The following is a 20,039-nucleotide window of genomic DNA, read 5'->3' as shown; positions in this document are numbered from 1 at the left end:
AAGGAGGTTGCACGGTGATACCTTCTGTTTTGTCTGGTTTTCAAGACCTGTCTTCCACTGCATTGATGGCCACAGACTGATGTCACTGAGGTTCATTCCGTCACATCTTTTGACAGGGTTAGAGCAAGAGCATTTTTTCCTGATGACATTTTTCAAATCGCGTGACCTGGGGGTTAGGCCTGTTGAGGGAGGGGAGTGTGGGGAGAAGCCCCTAGAGGGGAGGTGAGTGGAACCAGGGGAGGGACTAGCATGGAATGAGAGGAGAAAAGCAATGACAAAAATGAGGAGCCAAGAAATTTGGGAAACAGAAATCAAAGAGCTGTGGTTTGGCAAGTAACTCTTTTTTTTTTTTTTTACTTTTTTTTTAAACATTTATTTATTTTTGAGAGAGTGCAAATGGAGGAGAGGCAGAGAGGGAGAGGGAGACAGAGGATCCAGAGCAGGCTCCAAGCTGACAGCAGAGAGCCTGATGTGGGGCTCAATCTCACGAAGCATGCAATCATGAACTGAGCCGGAGTCGGACTCTTAACCAACTGAACCACCCCGGCACCTCATAATTGTCTCTTAATGAGAAAGGCAGAGAGAGAAGGAGGAAGAAACAGAGGTGAAGAGCGCTGAGGAAAGGAGAGAAGAGGAAGGAGAGGTGGAGGAGAGTGAGAAAGGAGGACAGGCAGGGGTGTAAAAACAGTAAGACTCAGTGTGTGACACAAATGCATCAGTAAGGGACGTTATGAGGAGATGCACTGTGATGAGAGCCTGGAAGTGAAAAATCAGGATATACCACCCAATATGGCACCTCTGGTTGTGTCAGTGTCCCGGGACTAGGAGAAGTAGCTTGCAATTCATCTTTAATCAGCTTGTCTCGTGCCAATGGACAAGCATGTGCTTGAATGACATTTTGAAGTTTCCTCAAAGGCTGGGATAGGGATCGTGAGGTCATCACTAGCAATTCTGGTAAAGAACCTCCTCACAGGTCTCCACATGATATGTCTCTGTCTCTGTCTCTGTCTCTGTCTCTCTCTCTCTCTCTCACACACACACACACACACACACACACACACTCACACTTTAAAACCACTCCATGGCTTTCCATTGTATTTAGAATAAAACCCACCCCAACTCCTGAGTCTTACCAGCCTTCCCTCATAACAGCCTTGTGGCCATACCTGCTGCCTTACAGTTCCCTGAATCCCGTGAGCTCCCTCTCACCTCAAGATTTTCCCGGTGTTGTTTTATCCACCTGTGCCCCTTCTTCACCCTCAGAGGTCTGGCTCCTCTCCATCCTCTACGCCTCACCCAGTGAGGCCATCTTCAACCACTTTGTCTCAATAGGGTCCCACACTCCCCATCGCCACCCCCAGCATTTTATCTCTGCATCTATTAATGTCCCAGCACTATCATTTGTCAGTGTATATTTATTGATTTGTCTACCTGTAAATTGTCCTTGACACCTACCTATCAAATATTTGTGAATTAAGTGAACAGGTGGAATGTTCTAGATTCACCGATTTGGGATGCCCAGCTTTGAACACTGGTAGCAGTCCCCAGCAGCCCTTCTTTACTAAGTGTCTCCTCCTCCTCTCTGCTGCCTCACAACTCGTTCCCACCTTGGCCCTGAAGATGTTCCCGCTGTGTGAAGCCATTCCTGGCTACCTACTAGTTCAAGGGGAGGCAAGCCGCTATCCTTGGGTGGGGCAGATTCAATCAGAAGCCTCAAGAAGTTAAAGAAGGGCATTAGAGTTAGCAACTAACCGGTTGCTCCATCTGTATAATTAGAAAAACAGAAAGAACATCACAAAAAAGCGAGCCCTGGAGAGCAAAGAGCACAGAGATTAGAAATGCTCTCTGTCAGAGATGAATGTTCCTCTGCATGGTACGGTCCTCAGGGGGGCGGGGAGATCCCCACTGCGCCCCTGTGAGTGCAGAGGGCATTCCTCAGAGCCAAAGCTCCCTGGCTGCTGCCATCAGGAAATGGGCGGTGGGAAAAGAGGCCACCTGCCCCCCAAACCAGAGCTGCCTCTGCTCCTCCATCCAGCTACCTTCGTGCAGCTCTCTCCCTCATTGGCTCAGCACTTTTATCCAAACAGAACATCCCAGGGTGACATTTACTTCCTGAAGGTCCAGGAGTTGCTTAGTGCTCATGTTCTTCTGCCCTCTTGATAAGAATTTTTTTTTTTTTTTGGCCTGAGTACTTATCCATCCAGAAATATGTTTAAAGATCACATGCAATCCTGACACTGTCATGGCTTTCTGAAGCCTGGGTTCTGAAGCCTGGGATCATCTTGCTCAGAGCTTGATGATCAGTCCACAAATTAAACTCTTGGCCAAAAACATGTATGGCTTGAGTTTATCCAAAGTCCAAACAAATCAGATACTCCTTCTGGAAAGAAGTCAAATGCTTTCCTTTGGTAACAATTGCTCAGAAATTTAGAAAAGCAGTATGTTTTGTACCCCCAAAGTTCTTATAATCACATCCAGTCTTGTATAAGATGTATCAATTGCCATAATGAAGGTTCTGAAAAGTCTGAGGCATCCAAAACGGATAAAGAAATCAAAGCCTGCTTGAACTTTTGAGAAGTATCTCAACACTATAGGATCCAAAAACATTTATGAGTTTGCCCTCTCTTTGTGAGACAGCACAATAGGCCAGCTACAATTCCAAATGAGAAAAATTCTAAGGGATCCCCTAAAGGAGATGTATTTTTTTTTAATCAATTATAGGGAGTTTGCCAATCTTTACTAGAGTCTGCTTTGTTCCACAAGAGAATCAAATCTCGGATATTTGACCTATGAAAGCCCAAAAGGCATTACTAAGTTTCATATAGTTCATGGATGACTGCAACCCCCAAATTGGATACACCCTCATAATTAGAGATGAGGTCATAAAATGTCAGTCTCTGAAATTCAGGATAAAAAAATATCAATATGAAATTAACCACCATGACATCAGCAATGTAAGATTACCATTTTAAAGAAATAACAAGCCTTTGGAGCGGTTTGGTAAATTTGTAGGTGATGTACCCTGGTGTGTCCTCAGATCTCAGCCAGGAGAATTAAATCTACATGATATAAATGATAATGATAGCCACCATTTGCTGAGCAGCTATTACGCAGCTGACTCGGTGCCAAAAACTCTGCTATTTCATTAATCCTCACAAGGATGGCAAGGAGGCTCTGACTATTCCCATTTTAACTATGAGGATTTTGAAGTGTGAGGGGGCTGAAAGTTCACTGTCACGCAGCAAGTGTCACTGCTGGGACTCCAACCCCGCTCTTCTCAATCCCAAACTATGCTGTTAATGCCATAAGTGGAAGAGAAATGGTCCCGTGAAGTTAAGCAGAAAGTCAGTTAACTGAAACAAAGATGTGGTGAAGTCTCTGAACGCCTTGAGGTGAATAATCCACAGCAGCTATTCCAGACTGAAACAACTCTGGAGGGAAGGCACATTATTCCTTAAGGCCTCCTCAGCCTGCTGGAGATATCCCTGAAGAATACTCAGGTCGCTTGGATCTAATTCAATATTCACCAAGCCTTATGATCTTTAATTTGATCTCCTGGGGATGCCTTCCTCCCCATTCCACCCCCCTCCCCGGGGAAAGTACTTTTGGTACCTGACCAGGGCTGGTCAGCTACCGGCTATACTCTCTGAGATAAAACAACTTGGTCAGGTGGAGGGCATTTAGTCTCTGCTGAGTGAAACTACTGGGAATCGCTTCCTAAAAAGATCGGCTCCAAATGAACTAAAATGGTGTTTCTGATCTTAGAAAATCGAGGGCCTAATCCTGGGTCTTCAGTGACCTCCCTCAAAATGTCCAGAGGGCACACCTTGGAACAACCTACCCAAGCTCTCTAGCCATTTTAATGACACCTATACAGGCCACTTTTAATAAGTGACATCAAGAGACCGTCACATTGTATGCTTAGCCTGGCCAAATATAGCTGTGGGATGAACACAGAATGTCACACGAGCCCATGGCAAATTCAAAAAGCCATTAGCCAGTTTTTAAAATTAATCAGATGAAGGGGCGCCCAGGTGGCTCAGTGGGTTGAGTATCTTGACTCTTGATTTCAGCTCAGCTCACGATCCCAGGGTCGTGGGATCGAGCCCTGCATCAGGCTCCGCACTGAGTGTGGAGCCTGCTTAAGATTCTCTCTCTCTCCCCCTTTTCCCCTCTCCCCTGCTTGCTCTCCTTCTCTCTCTCTCTCTCTCTCTCTCTCTCTCAAAACTGAAAAATGAAATAAATTAATTAATTAAAATAATCAGATGAATCCCCTGCATAAAGGGGTTCTGGAGGAGAACCCATGAATCTTTAAAGGACTACCATGCCCACAGTCCCCTTCTCAGGGAAGCCTCTCCTAGAGGTTCTTTCTGTAAAACTGCCATGGCCCATGCTTTGTGCATTGCATGAAAGCAACATCGCCACATTGGCCTCAACTGATGACAACAGAAACCCATTAGTCATGGCAAGACCCAAGGCAAAAATGACCATGTTGTGTATGAGGGAGGTCATCAGCTTCTGAGGCCACTTAGTATACAGCTCTCTACTTTTCAGGAGAGCTCCTGATTAGACAGTAACAAAGTGACCTAGTTAGACTCCTCTCTTAGGAAGGAGAAATATTAGATGGACAAAGTATGTGTTGTTCGGGATCGAGTGAGTAGCTGAGCCAGGTCTCCATGAGGCTCTTGGATATCCCAGGCTTAGGGCGTAGTCCCAGTCTTGGGAGGCTTAGAATGCATAGCTACCCCCTCTGGACAGCTTACTCTCTGCACAAATTCAATTACTTCCCTCAAAAATGTTATTTCTGAAACTTAAGACCTGGAACATTTCTGAAATTTTATACTTAAAGCTGCCCTTTGCAGAACGTTTAGATTAAGCTAAAGAACTTCCTGATGCTTATTTGTAAACACCAAATATCTCTATCTTTAGAACCCATGATCTACTCGAGTCTGTTTTCTTCACTTATTCATCATCTACCAGGGACATTTTGCAAAGAATAAGGAAGAGTAGGATTCTTTGTCCAAGCAGAAATTGTGTTTCCTCCCCACGCTAATATTTCTCTTCCTTAGCACTTTGCTTCTTAATCCTAGAACCAAGCTTATTTGTTACTTACATGCCAAGCGTAAATTCACTCATTAAACACTAAAGTTGGAGTCACTGGGTAACTGTTTACAGGCTGACCCCTAGCACTGCCACGTTCTTTGAAGAGCACCAAGATCCTTTTCATGGAACTTAATTTTCAGAAACACTTTGAAATGTAGAAGAGTTTAAAACTGAGGTATGAAGTGCCATCTCCAAACCTTGTTATTTAAAAATGTGAAAATACGGGGGTACCTGGCTGCCTCTATCAGTGGAGCATGTGACTCGACCTTGGGGTTGTGAGTTCGAGTCCCACATTGGGCACAGAGATTACTTAAAAAATAAAAAAAACAGGGGCACCTGGGTGGCTCAGTTCGTTAAGTGTCTGACTCTTGATCTTAACTCAGGTCTTGATCTCAGGGTTGTGAGTTTGAGCCCCACATTGGGCTCCGTGCTAGGCATGAAGCCTACTTAAATATATATATATATATATATATATATATATATATATATATATAATAAAATCTGAAAATATTTACAGCTGGCATCCATGTGCATTAAATAAAATCTTAAAATGCGCCTCAGAAAGTAAAGGTACTGATTATTGAGTGCTTACTATATACTAAGTATGATGTTAAATGCTTTGTCCTCTCTTGTTTAATCTGCACAGCAATGTTCTATTTTATATGGATGTTGAAGTGGAAGGAGGAAAATCTGGGTCTAATATATATACTAAGGTGCTTTTCTTACTAGTAGGCAAAATCAGGAGCTGAGAATTGGGAAGCCCTACTTTTGAGCCCTGGTCTGCTACTTACCATGTGTCCTCCAGCATGTCCCTTCTCTCCAACTTTCTCGCCTGGCTTTCACTTCCTCCCTCTGTTAGTCATTACTAGTTACTGATTATCCTTAATCATTATGATTATTTTTATTTGAAGGGGGTCCTGGCTTCAACAGAACAAGGTCTACATCTATAATTTCACTTATAGTTTTGATTAGTGTGTCTGAAAGATTGAAAGGCAGAGGCCCCTGGGTGGCTCAGTTGATTAAGCATTCAACTCTTGATTTTGGCTCAGGTCATGATCTCACGGTTCACGAGTTCGAGCCCCATATAGGGCTCTGCGCTGACAGTGCAGAGTCTGCTTGGGATTCTCTCTTTACCCCTCCCTCTGCCTCTCCCTCACACCCTCAGTCTCTGCCTCTCTCAAAATAAACAAATAAACTTTAAAAAACAAACAAAAAAGATTGAAAGGCAAATTTGGGACAACATGAATGGACCTAGAGGGTGTTATGCTAAGTAAAATAAGTCAGATTGAGAAAGACAAATACCATATGATTTCACTCATATGTAGAATCTAAACAAACAAACAAACAAACAGCAGAATCAGACCTAGTATATACAGAGAACAAACTGGTTGCCAGAGGGGAGGGGAGGGGCAAAATGGGTAAAGAGGAGTGGGAGATACAGGCTTTCAGGTACGGAATGAATAAGTAATGGGAATAAAAGGCACAACATAAGGAATATATTCAATGATATTGTAAGAGCGTTGCATGGTGACAGATGGTGGCTATACTTGTTGTGAGCAAACCATTATGTATAAACTTGTCGAATCACTATGTTGTACACCTGAAACTGATGTAACATTGTGTGTCAACTATACTTGAATTAAAAAAAAACAATTTTTAAAAAGATTCAAATGTAAAACCCACGGGGAGATGTCTTAGGTTAGTACTTATCAGTCAATGCTTTAATTCGCAGTTAATGCTTTGATAAGGATTACTTGCTAGCCAGCTGAGAACAAGAACAGAACGTGGGTTGAGGTACCGTGGATGGAAAGGTACTCGTGAATGCTGAAGGACCAATGAAGGTTAGATGGCAAAATGCCCCCCAAAAAGGTTTTACCTAAGTACATATTATCTGGAGTCTGCCCGGCTCAGGATATGCCTTAGAGGTTGGCGTGAAGGCAGCGAGTAATGTTCAGGATGTAATATGCAGTCTGGTCTGCCTGAAGTATGAATGAAGTGCTGACAGAGGAGAACCAAGAAAGCAAGCCCTGGGGGAGGGTATAGGGAAAGCCATAGTCGAGAGTTTGGACTTCATTCCACAGTCAGTGAGGAATCTCAGAGAGCTGCTTAACAAGGGCACCACACCATGAGACCTAAGCTGCTTATGGAATAAGGGAAACGGGGGGGGGGGGGGGGGGGGGGGGTTAGGGTAAGGAAGACAGGGGCTCAAGATGTGGGCAGGAGGCCCTTACAATAATCCAGTTATGAAGTCCTGGAGGTCCAAACTAGGATGGTGGTGATGAGAATAGAAGGAAGAGGGGAGCCTGGGTGGCTCAGTCAGTTAAACAGCTGACTTCAGCTCAGGTCATGATCTCATGGTTCATGGGTTCAAGCCCCGTGTGGGCTCTGCACTGTCTGCCCAGAGCCTGGCGCCTGCTCTTGATTCCGTGTCTCTCTCTCTTTCTGCCCCTCCCCCACTCGTGCTCGCTCTCTCTCTCAAAAATAAATGAACATTAACATTAACAAATTTTAAAAAGAATAGAAGGAATGGTGCCATGCTGCAGGAGATATAGATGCCGACTGGATTTGGGGGTTTGCTGAGAAGACACCCCAAGCCACAGACACCTAGGGACGCTGGGCACTGACAAAAAGTCCAAGAATTTCTAGTCTCCTTTCTCCCCGTTCTCCACCCAATCAAAACTGCCCTAACTTGACATCAGTTGGCAAGTTATTGAGTGCCTACGCATGCAAAATAAATGTAAGAGTCATCTTTGCATACCCCAAGCCACGGACAGAAATAAACCTGGCAGAGAGAAGGTGAGGCTAGCACCGCTTTCCGGTCCTTCTTTCCAAATCTGTGGGCACTAGTCTAAAGCTCTAAAAACCTCCTTCCTTGAGAAAGGCATCCAAGATTACTGATAACCAGGAGATGACTGGGGTCTGGTCTCCCTTCTACCACTGGCGGGGTGCCCCTCTTAATCATCTACTTCTTCTTACGTTGGAGCAGGTATTTCCGAGATGCCCCAAACTCCCTCAAACTCCAGGACTGCCCTATCTTTCCTCTACCCGTGCATTGTCTTTAATATTACTTTATTCAGTTAAAAACATTTTCCCCTCTCGTTTTCTAACCACGTTCTTTATAAAGCCCAGCACCGACACAGGGCAGAAGTGATGGCCTCAATATCTGGGCCTGGGTTTGGGCATCAAGACAAAGCCAATCGGCCTCCTCCTTCAGCGTGTCTTCTCCGCCCGCCGCCATCACCGCTAGGCCTTCCCGACCGCATCCCGTTCCCACGGCAACCGCGGGGCGCGCGTCCGGGCTCTGGACCGCAGGGCCGCGGCCCCCGCCCCGCCCCCTCCCCCCCACGTTCGCGCGCGCAGGGCGAGGAGGTCGCGTTGCCAAGGGAACGGGAGGACGCTAGGCAGCCGCCCCCGCCGCCTCTGCCCCTAGAAAGCCCGGCCGCCGCCGCGGAAAGCTGTCCCCGGGGAGGAGGAGGAGGAAGAGGGGCAGGGTAGAGGGAGGGGAGACGAGACAGGAGGGGGAAGAGGAGCACCGAGACGGCCCCCGCGTGATTGATGGGCGGCTCCTCCGCCCTGGACCGGCCCGCCTGCCCCGCCCCTCGGCCCCTTCAGCCCTCGCAGGTGGGGAAGGACTGACCCGCCAGGTAACGGCCTGCCCGCCCCGGCCGCGCGCGCCCCCTGCGCCCCCCGGTCCTCCTCCGAGGCGTGGGGAGAAGAAGGGGGACAACCTAGCCTTTCGACTCCTGCCATTCTGGAGGGAAATCGGGCCGAGGCCTGGAGGCCTGGCCGCTCCCTGTCCCCCGTGCTTTCCTGCCTCAAAGGGACAGGTGCGGGGGCGGGGTGGGTGGGTGGGGGTGGGCTCTGTGGTCACGTGTATTCGCACTCTGGCCGCCGCCCCGCAGCTACAAAACTTCCCCGCAGGCTCCTCTGGTCTGCAAGCCCAGGGTATGGCCGCCCATCTCTGCCACAGTGTCACAATAAAATGAAGAGTCACCGCCAAAGAGCTTTTCTTATGAGCCCCTTACACACACCCCCAACCCAGCCCTTGATTTCTTAAACCAAATTGGCTGGGAGAGTCGGATTATCTGCGCACCCCCCACCCCCCATCCATCTCATTTCCTCCACTTTCCCTTGGGCCACAGCATTCTCTCAGTAGCGGGGTGTTAGGAAAATTGGCCCCAGATCACTCATCTCTGTTGCTTATATTCAAGTCATTTTTATAAGATTTTAAAACTCTTAAGATTTTTTTTTAAAGCCGAGACTTAAAGGAATCCTGTAATCTTTGTCATTACAAATTAATTAAAAGGAGAACTAAGTTCTGAAGTCTTTCTTCCAAGCACCCACTTGTGAAAAAGGGGGACTTTAGAAACCTGATTGTCAGGTATTCATATAGCCATTTAGATTTTGGTTCAAAGGAAGCTTCAGCCTAAAGAGGGGCTTAAATTTACATTTTTCTTTATTGCTGAACCAAGAAAATATTCACTTTAATACTTCTAAAAGACCATATTAGAAACTTTTAAGAAGAAAAGAGTGAAATAGTTGATGTCATTAAAAAGAGCTCCCTTCAATTCTTTTGACAAGTGTGGTCACTGAGCAGGACAGTATGTATGATATTTTAGAGAACTGAAATATATTCTGCAATCAGAGTCTGTACTCCTTAGTCAGGGAAACTTGGTTTGAATTCATCACAATCTTACACTAGAGAGGAATACATATGTCACAAAGTTCTTAGAATATTCCTCATTGAAATTTCACAGATATGTAGAATTTTGAGGCCAAGAAGAAGCAGTCGCTCTTCCTTTCAGCAAAGCAGGGCTCATCTCCCTTCCCCACATCCCTCCTACACCCTTCTCTCCTTCTCCCTCTCCCAATTTAATATGGCTTCTTATGTTGATTTTTAAAGCACAAGTTTGGCCCAATCTATTGTCACCAGAGACTTAAAACAGAAGTGTGCATGACCATGAGTGGATTTTAAATTGAGAAGCAGTTCAAAGGTGAGAAATGGGAGAGAATACAGGGTGCTATTTTAGAAACATGTGCCTTGCCCACATTTTATTATCACCCCCCCCAGCACACACACACACACACACACACACACACACACACACACACACTCCCTGTCTGTATTTGCTGAGGAAAAATTGGGGGGCTTCAAATGGCCATCTGGTTGAGAGGCCCACTAAACTGAGATCTGCAAATTAAGCACGATCTCATGTGAACTTGCTTCCATACAGTTATTTCTGTTTCTTGTTCATCCTGGGCAGTTTTCGAACCTGCAGTACAGTATGAAATTCAAGTGATACTTCAGAAAGGTGGAAAGTGTTTACCTGTTTACTTAAACTGTGGCGATCTCCTAATAATCGGTTTGCCTAGTGCCTATGGTATTTGTTTACTCTCAGAGAGTACTGGGGTATTTAAATAAGAAAGCACTTGTGGCATGACGATGCTTCTAAATATACATTTTATAGTAAAGTACAGTAATAGAGAGTTTATGGGAGGGTAAAGAGACTTTTGTAGGTAATTTCAAAGTCCTTTGTTTGGTAGGTGTTTGTGAAGTCAGAGGTAACCTAACAAGTAGTTCAAATAGTGTTATTTCCTACCTAGTTAGACAAAGTTTTGCCTCTTGACTCAGGAGCCTCTTTAAAATAACACCACATTAAAGCCAGACTCTATTAGCTAGTTTTTCTATGTGAACTTTGTAACCAAAATGTATCATCCAAGTGGACTCTGGGATGTGTCCCTTTAGTGACCATTAACATATTTTCATTATGAATCCTTATGTTGTCTGCCTGATTAATATTCAGACAGGCTTCTCTTTCCAACAGTGGCAGCAAGGGTTCATCTTTCTGCCTGTTTTAACACCATTGTTTTCTGAAAAGAGTGGGAACATAATTTCATTCTGTGCAGGTACAAATTCATAGGAAAAGTTGAAAGTGATCTTTTAAAGTGCAGTTCCATAAATGACTACTAAACTGGTCAGAGGCAAACTTTAGGTTTTGTGTGTAGTCTGTGGAACTGTCCGTTGGATTATAGTTTCAGGTTCGGACCCTCAAAGACCAACTTTCTGTACTAGAGAGACAGTAACTCTGCAGGAAGCAGCACAAGTTGCTAGATGATATTGCTCAGAGCTAGGTGATAAACCTGGTGAGATTTCACAATGACCAGTCCAGACATGGAGTCACCACGAGTCAGGGGCAACCTGATTTCACCAATATCTACACAACTGAAAAAAAAATAGAGAGGGGAAGGAAAGGTTCAGAATGCAGAGACACCTGAGGGTAGGGATGTTGTCTATCTGATCCTACTGTTTTCCCCAGAACCTACAGCAGCACCTGTCACATGGTAATTATTTAAAAGTGTGTGTAGGAAAGAACAACAAAGCTGGAGACATGGTGCTTCCTGATTTCAAACAATATTACCAAGCTATAGTAATAAAATAGTATGATATTGGCATAAAAGCAGATACGTAGATCAGTGGAACAGAATAGAGAGCCTCAGAAAACTCATGCATATGTGGTCAATTAACTTATGACAAAGGAGCCAAAAATTTGCAATTGGGACAGAACAGTCTCTTCAATAAATGGTGCAGGGAAAACTGGATGGGCACATGGAAAAGAATGAAACTGGACTATATTACACTGTATGCACAAATTAACTCAAAATGGATTAAATAATTGAACCTAAGACCTGAAACCATAATACTCCATAGGTGGTAAGCTCCTTGACCTCAGTCTTGGCAAGATTTTGTCGGATTTGCTACCAAAGGCATCAAAGACAACAAAAGCAGGGCACCTGGCTGGCTCAGTCAGAAGAGCATGCGACTCTTGATCTCCGGGTCATGAGTTTGAGCCCCATGTTGGGTGTAGAGATTACTTAAATAAATAAACTTAAAAAAAAAAGGCAACAAAAGCAAATACCAGCAAGTGGGATTCCACCAAACTAAAAAGCTTCTACACAGCAGAGGAAACTATCATCAAAATGAAAAAGCAGTCTACTGAATGAGAGAAAATATTTGAAAATCATATATCTGATAAAAGGTTAATATCCAAAGTATATAAAGAATGTATACTACTCAATGGCAAAACAAAAACAAAAACAAACCTGATTCTTAAATGGGTAGAAGATTTGAATAGACTTTTTTTTTTCCCCAAAGAAGACATACATATGGCCAACAGGCACATGAAATGTGTTCATCACTCATGATGAGAGAAATGCATATAAAACCACAATGAGATATCAGCTCCCCCTTGTTAGAATGGCTAGTATCAAAAAAGATAAGAAATAAAGGTTGGTGAGGATGTGGAGAAAAGGGAGTCCCTGTGCACTGTTGATGGGAATGTAAAATGGTACAGCCACTATGGAAAACAGTATGGAGGTTCCTCAAAAAAAAAACTAAAAATAAGAATTACCATATGATCCAGAAATTCCACTTCTGGATATTTATCCAAAACACTAACTAACTCCATGTTAGGCCAAGTAGGCCATGGAGGCCAACTAGGTATCTACTGATGGATGAATAGATAAATGGGAGATATATTATATGATATATAATTATATATATATTACATTATATATATATATATATATATAGAGAGAGAGAGAGAGAGAGAGAGAGAGAGAGAGACAAAGACAAATACTGCATAACCTCAAATGGATTAAAAAAAGAAAACAACGAAACTCATAGGCAGAGAGAACATCCAGAGAACAGACTGGCAGTTTCCAGAAGCAGGTGGGGAGGGTGGGCAAAATGGGTGAAGGGAGTCCAAATGCACAAACTTCCAGTTATAAAATAAATAAGTACTGAGGATGTAACATACAACATGGTGACTGTAGTTAATAATACTGTATATTTGGGGTTACTGGGTGGCTCAGACAAATGAGCATCCGACTTTGGCTTAGGTTGTGACCTCACGGTTCATGAGTTTGAGCCCCGCATCTTGCTCACTGCTGTCAGCTCAGAGCCGGCTTCGGATCCTCTGTCCCCCTCTCTCTCTGTTGCTTCCTCTCTCTCTCTCTCTCTCTCTCTCTCTGTCTCAAAAATAATAAACATTGAAAATAAAATAATACTGTATATTTGAAAGTTGCTAAGAGGATAGATCCTAAAAGTTCTCATCACGAGAGGAAAACCATTTTAACTCTGTGTGGGTGATGGATGTTAACTAGACTTATCTAATCAGAATGTTGTATGCGAGAAACGAATGTTATATGTCAATTAAAAAAAAAATAAAAATAACGGGGCGCCTGGGTGGCGCAGTCGGTTAAGCGTCCGACTTCAGCCAGGTCACGATCCCGCGGTCCGTGAGTTCGAGCCCCGCGTCAGGCTCTGGGCTGATGGCTCAGAGCCTGGAGCCTGTTTCCGATTCTGTGTCTCCCTCTCTCTCTGCCCCTCCCCCGTTCATGCTCTGTCTCTCTCTGTCCCAAAAATAAATAAAAAACGTTGAAAAAAAAAAATACCTAGAGAAACCAAGAGAACACTTCTCTGGCCAATCAGCAGGAGGTGCGGGACCTTAGACGACCATACTGCTGAGGTCTAGCAGGCTCGTTATGAACAGCGGCGTTTAATAACCTTGTGAACTTAAATATTTTGGCCATAAATTTAGGCCACGCCAATCCGAGCCAAAGCCCTTGGAAGCACTGGCGCTCCTTCCTTACCTCTCAGGCGCGGTTCCCTGCAATCTGTCTTCAGCCCCGCCGCTCTCTCGGCTAAGTGCTCTCACCAAGGTTATAAATAGCCTGCTCTTCCCAGAATCTCTGAAACTGCACCCACCTGGTTTTCCTCCTGCTTCTCTGGCTCCTTTGCAGTTTCTCTTCCGCTCCATGTTCTTAAGTTGGAGCGTTCCTCAGAATCCTGTCTCGGGTTCTCCTCTTTGCAGCATACCTTCTGCCTTCGACTTCGGTTGTCACCCAAATGCCAGTGGTGCCCAGACCTTCACTTCTCCAGCCAGCTCCAGAGCCCCGCGTCCGACTGCTTGCCTGACATCTCCATGTTGTTTATCTGCCCCTCGTCCAGAATCGTCTGAGGGGACCTTCTCCCTGACCAGCTAGCTGCTGGAGCCAGTAACCTGGGCGGCTTCCTCCACGTTCCCTCTCCTGCGCCATCCATATAATCACCAGCCCTGAGTAGCCCTCCAACCCATCGTGGTTAGCATGGGGGCCCTGGTGTGAGACCCTCTGGGTTCAAATCCCAACTCCACCATTTAGTAGCTCTGTAACCTTAAGCAAGTGACTTACTCCCGCTGGGCCCCGGTTCCCTTATCAGCAAAAGAGAAATGTGATGCTTGCCGCAAGCATGGGCCGGAAGATGGAGTGAGTTCACGTGTGGAAATGTTTAGAACAGTGCCTGGCACTTCAGCAGGCTCAGTAAATAGCACCTATGGCCTCCTCCTCTTCCTCTCCCCTGTTGCTACCCAAGTGTGGTCACCATCTTGTCTGGATTATTGTAATATATTCCCAGTGGTCTTTCTACTTCCATTTTTACTCCACCCCCCCACCCTCCATTCATTCTCCATACTAGATCTGGAGGGGCCTTTTAAAATGCAAATCTAGGGGCGCCTGGGTGGCGCAGTCGGTTAAGCGTCCGACTTCAGCCAGGTCACGATCTCGCGGTCCGTGAGTTCGAGCCCCGCGTCAGGCTCTGGGCTGATGGCTCGGAGCCTGGAGCCTGTTTCCGATTCTGTGCGTCCCTCTCTCTCTGCCCCTCCCCCGTTCATGCTCTGTCTCTCTCTGTCCCAAAAATAAATAAAAAAACGTTGAGAAAAAAAAATTAAAAAAAAAAATAGAATGCAAATCTAACCATTTACTCCCCAGGTTGGATCCTTCCAGTGGCGTTGTGTGGCCCTTCCAGTCATAACCCTCCACACTCCAAGTGAACTGGTTCCTGCCTACCCTGCAGCCCTTCTGTTGCTGTCCTCCCCTCTCTCTGCTCCAGCTGCACTGGCCCACCCGTTCCTCAACCGCACCAGCACCTTGCTGCCCCCAAAGCTCCTGTACCTGCTGTCCTTTCTGCTCAGCGTCTTGCCTGGCTCACTCCTTAGCAAGCCCAGTGTCATCTCCTAAGGGAACCCTTGCCCCCTAGATCATGCGATGCCCTCCCCCTAATAACCATCTCTCATAGAAGCCCACATTTCCGGGGCGGCTGGGTGGCTCAGTCAGTTAAGCGTCCGACTTCGGCTCAGGTCATGATCTGGTGGTCCGTGAGTTCAAGCCCCGTGTCGGGCTCTGTGCTGACAGCTCAGAGCCTGGAGCTTCAGATTCTGTGTCTCCCTCTCTCTCTGACCCTCCCCCCGTTCATGCTCTGTCTCTCTCTGTCTCAAAAATAAATAAACGTTAAAAAAAAAAAAAAGCCCACATTTCCACTCCATAGTGCTTGTCACAATCAATGTTCCCTTGTCAGTGCTCAAAGGCTTAAGATTTGAACCCAGAGGGTCTCACACCACAAAGGCAAAGGCAAAGGGCATGTTCCTCTGGCCAACTGCTCTATCCCAGTGCCCAGCCTAGTGCCTTAGCTGGAGTAGGGACACAACAATTGTTGCATGAGTAAATTTAAATTACCAAGGGCTCATAACTTCAGTCATCGCTAATGTAGCTAGGTTTTCTTTCTTTTTTTTTTTTTTTTTTTTTTTTTGTCAAGTTGTAAAACTTCTCCTGAAGCCGGTGTCTGTCGATCTAACCCTCTCTGAATAACCAGGACAGGATCACTGAAGCCAGCTGATGAACGTGGCTGCATTATTTATGCCGGGAACAGGAGGGCTGTAAGGGCATCAACACCAATACAAAGAGTCTTTGCAGGCTGAAAGGGGCATCTGTGGCTTTCAAACAATGGCAATTGGATTTGTAAGAGAATAAAAGCAGTTATACTACGATAAATCCAAATATGGCAAAGCAACAAAGAATTGTGCCACAGCACATTCATTTATCTTGTATATGCAGGTTGGGGATTAAGGATCATGTTGCACGAAGCAAGGGACAGGCAGAAGTTCGTGAGTGATGTTCAGTATCTGCGGGACATACAGCACAAAGCGGACTCTGAATATCAGGTAAGTGTAGAAAACTAGAACTATGCTCCCCCTCCGCCTACAGCTTTATGAGAGAATTCAGGGTGCAGTATCAGTGTTTGATCAGCAGTAATCGTTTCGTAAAATCCAAAACCCATCATGTCCTAGATGTGTGACCATGGAAAGCCACTGAACCTCTCTGTGCTTCCTCATCTTTAAAATGGAGTTAATGGGGTGCCCAGGGGGCTCAGTCCTTTGGGCGTCCGACTTCGGCTCAGGTCATGATCTGGCAGTCCGTGAGTTCGAGTCCCGCGTCGGGCTCTGTGCTGACGGCTCAGAGCCCCGAGCCTGCTTCGGATTCTGTGTCTCCCTCTCTCTCTGCCCCTCCCCTGCTCATGCTCTGTCTCTCTCTCAAAAGTAAATAAACATTAACTTAAATGGGGCTAATAATAGTACCTACTTCAGGGTGCCTGGGTAGCTCGGAGGGTTAAGCGTCTGACTCTCAGGTTTCGGCTCAGGACATGATCTCACAATTTCGTGAGTTCGAGCCCCATGTCAGGCTCTACATCATTGGTGCAGAGCCTGCTTGGGATTCTCTCTCTCCCTCTATCTCTGCCCCTCCCCTGCTCACACTGTCCCTGTCTCTCTCCAAATAAATAAATAAACTCAAAAAATTTTAAAAAAAATAATAGTACCTACTTCATAATAGTGTCATGAAAATAAAATAATACTGAAAAAGTATTTAGCACAGAGCTTGGCTCACAAATCTTTGATAAACAAATGACATTTGATAAAACAGCTATCAAGAAAAAAACCATTAAAGAGTTAACTGGATCGACGCACCATTTATAAAATAATATGGCCTTCCACTGTCATCCCACCAGAAAAAAAGGTGTTAGCACATTCTCCAACAAGCTAACTATTCGTCACCCTAGTTACAGTGTTTACATGCAAAAACAAACCAGACAGGGAGCCTGAGGAGTCATGATGTAATTACCCAGAGCTGGCATAGGACAAGCTTGCCAGACTGGGTGTGGGATTCTGGGAGCAGTTAGAAAGTGTCGCTCAGCCGGATGCCCAGAGGTCAACCCTCGCCAATCAAGGAGGCATGTCCTCAGCCTCAGCCGAGGATTGAAAAGTGCTCCTTCCCTTAGGAAAACACAGAACTGTCGTTATCAGATTTTTCTCCTTCTTAGCAATTTCAAATATAACCAAACCTCCTGGGTCACCAAGGAAACCAGACCTATCTTAGTAACCTGATTTCACCTGTATAACACAGCTTAGCTTTGGGATTGGAAACAAAGTCAGCAATTTCCTCCCACAACTTGCCAGCCCACGTACAAGACTGTAAAATTGACGGAATTTCTGTACAATGAATAAGAACATAAATATCTGAACTGGTCACACTGGGAATCCATCTACTTTTCACCAGGATGCCTCTGCCACCTGACCCTCCTTTGGAAATACGTGTTTGAAATTGTCTCCAGAATAGGCATGTAAGAAAATCCATCATTATTTGATGGTCTGTGCTTAAGAAAATCACACAAATGTGTGGCTTAAAGTCACCACGGTCATATTTTTCTAATCTCATTGAGCCTTCAACACTGTCCTTTAACAATACTTCTTAAGTACCTACTATGTCCTAAATGAAGTCCCCTCTCTCCCAGAGTACTTATTCTGGGATTGAAACAAACACTACACACAAGTAAATAAATATGTAAGATAGTTTCAATTACTGATAAATATAAGGAAGCAAATAAACAGAAGTTCTGGGTAGTAACATTTGGCCATGGAGGTAAAAGATGGGAAAGAGTCAGCCAGAGCATCCTGAGTAGCAGGAAAGCAAGTGCAAAGGCCCTGAGGCAGGAACTAACTTGGAGCCCTGGAAGAAACAAAAGAAGGCCAGAGTAGCTGAAACACCTTGACCAAGGGAGAATGTGGCACATGACAAGGTAGGAGAGGTAAAAAGGGCCAGATGATGCCTGAATCTCTCAGGACAAAGCTTGGTGTTAGGAGTTTATACTTATCTCACTGAGAATTATTGGATGATTTTAAGCAGGGGAGTGGTATGATCTGATTTACGGGGAGGTGGGGGGTTGTGGTGGCATTTATTTATTTATTTTTGAGAGAGAGAGTGCATGAGCTAGGGAAGGGCAGAGAGAGAGAGAGAGAGAGAGAGAGAGAGAGAGAGAGAGGATCCAAAGCAGGCTCTGTGCTCAGAGCGCAGAGCCTGATGCGGGCCTCAAAGTCAGAAACCATGAGATGATGACCTGAGCAGAAGTCAGATGCTTAGCTGACTGAGCCACCCAGGCGCCCCTGATTTACAGCTTTTCCAGATCACTCTGGCTGCTGTGTGGGGAAAGGACCAAAAGGGGCTAGGGAAGCAGCAGAAAAACTTAGTAAGGAAACCCTGGTAGAAATTTAGGAGAGAAGTTATGGCGGCTTGGACCCAGAGGGTAGGAGTGGAGGCGGTGAGATGTGGCCCAACCCAGGAAACAGAAGCAGAAGAGACATCTTGCTGATAGATGGAGAGGCGGAGTGGGAGAGAAAGGAGCGAAGGTTGACTCACATCAACATGTTTACTTGTCCATCAGCTTCCTCTGTCATCGTCCATTTTAAACTTTTCTCCTTTTTTTTTTTTTTTCGGACCTCCCATCCCCACACTTTCAACAAAGAACTTCCCTTCCTGTTTTACACACACAGGAAACAAAGCAAGGCCATCAGGTGGGAAGCCACGGCACTCCTCCCCTTCCATTCCAGGCTACGCATCCATCCAGCCCCTCAAGTCCCGAGGGTGAAGTGACACTCTCCCTGCCAGTGCCTGGCCCGAGTTCTTGGTCCACACCCTGCTGTGCCCAGCCCCTCTCCATCCAGGCACTTCTCATCTGTATCATGGACATTTCCTTCCTCTAATTGGCTCAGCCTACAAACCCGTTCAAGTCCCTCCTGTCCTCAGAACAAAAGAACAAAGCTGCCTGAGGACCCTGTGTCCTTCTCTGGCCACAGCCCAAGATGTCCCCAGACAGCTACATTTCTATCACCTCCCCCCTCCCCTCCCCGGCTCCCCATTCATTCCTAACCCATTGTGGCCTGGCTGTCACCTCCCCTCCCCTGAAACTGTTCTCTCACTAAGGTCAGTAGCCAAATCCAGCAGACGCCTTTTTAGGCTTTGTTTTCTAAAGCTTTATCTACATTTGACACTATTACTCTTTTCTTCTCAAAACATTACTCCTTTGCCTTTCTGACATCACACTCTTCTGATTTTCCTTCTGTTCCTGTCACAGTCTTCTCTCTGCCCCTCAAATGTTAATTCCCCCAGGTTTCCATCAGCCCAGTTTTCTTCTAATTCACACGGTCCCTGTGACCCATCTCATCCCTCCTGTGTTTTTAACCACCACTCCTAGACTAACGACTTGAAATCCCGAGTCTCCCCCAAAGTGTCGACATCACGTGCACGCCTGCTTGCTGGGCATTTCCAGCTGGATGTTGCAGAGGGACGCCAGCCTGTTCCACCCCCTGCCATCCTCCTCTGCGTTCCCTCCCTGACGACAGAGACCTAAGCCTGCCCGACTCCTCTCTCTTCCTCACCACCCACACCCCACCAGTTACCAAGTCCTGCCACCATTACCCAAATGCTCGTGAACTTGTGCCTTCCTTCCCATGCCGTTGCTGCCATTCTGGTTCGCACCGCCACCGTTTCTCTCCAGGATTGTTCCATTGTCCTTATTACTGGTCTCCTTGCCTCCAACCTTGGCATCTTTCAGATTGCTTTTTTGAAGTGGATCTAAAATGTGAATTTGACTATGTGGTCGGAATGCATGCAACTCTTGAGTTATTTCCCCTCACTTAAAGGCAGGCCCAAGACCCAAGAACCACAGCAAGACCAGCCTAAACCTTAACCACGTCTCCGATCTCCTCTTCTCCCTTCTTTACTCTCTTGAC

At 45.7% G+C, this 20,039-nt stretch overlaps 1 protein-coding gene across 8 annotated transcripts in view; it reads left to right on the top strand.

Annotated features, from left to right (window-relative positions):
* Positions 1–8,472: 8,472 nt before the first annotated feature.
* The window catches only part of MARCHF10 (membrane associated ring-CH-type finger 10), an 83,673-nt gene continuing 72,106 nt past the window's right edge, over positions 8,473–20,039 (top strand). For 4 of the 8 annotated variants that reach the window (XM_049637583.1, XM_049637578.1, XM_049637585.1 and 1 more), the window contains exons 1-2: positions 8,474–8,747; positions 16,033–16,139. In XM_049637583.1, coding sequence (XP_049493540.1) covers positions 16,050–16,139 — 90 coding nt within the window. In that variant the 5' untranslated portion in view covers positions 8,474–8,747; positions 16,033–16,049. Of the gene's footprint in view, positions 8,748–8,784; positions 8,931–10,006; positions 10,098–16,032; positions 16,140–20,039 lie in introns of those variants that run through there. The other 4 variants (XM_049637580.1, XM_049637579.1, XM_049637581.1 and 1 more) reach the window with 4 other exon arrangements.

The sequence above is a fragment of the Panthera uncia genome, chromosome E1 (assembly GCF_023721935.1).
Source record: "Panthera uncia isolate 11264 chromosome E1, Puncia_PCG_1.0, whole genome shotgun sequence".
NCBI lineage: Eukaryota > Metazoa > Chordata > Mammalia > Carnivora > Felidae > Panthera > Panthera uncia.
This window is presented reverse-complemented; position numbering and strand designations above follow the sequence as displayed.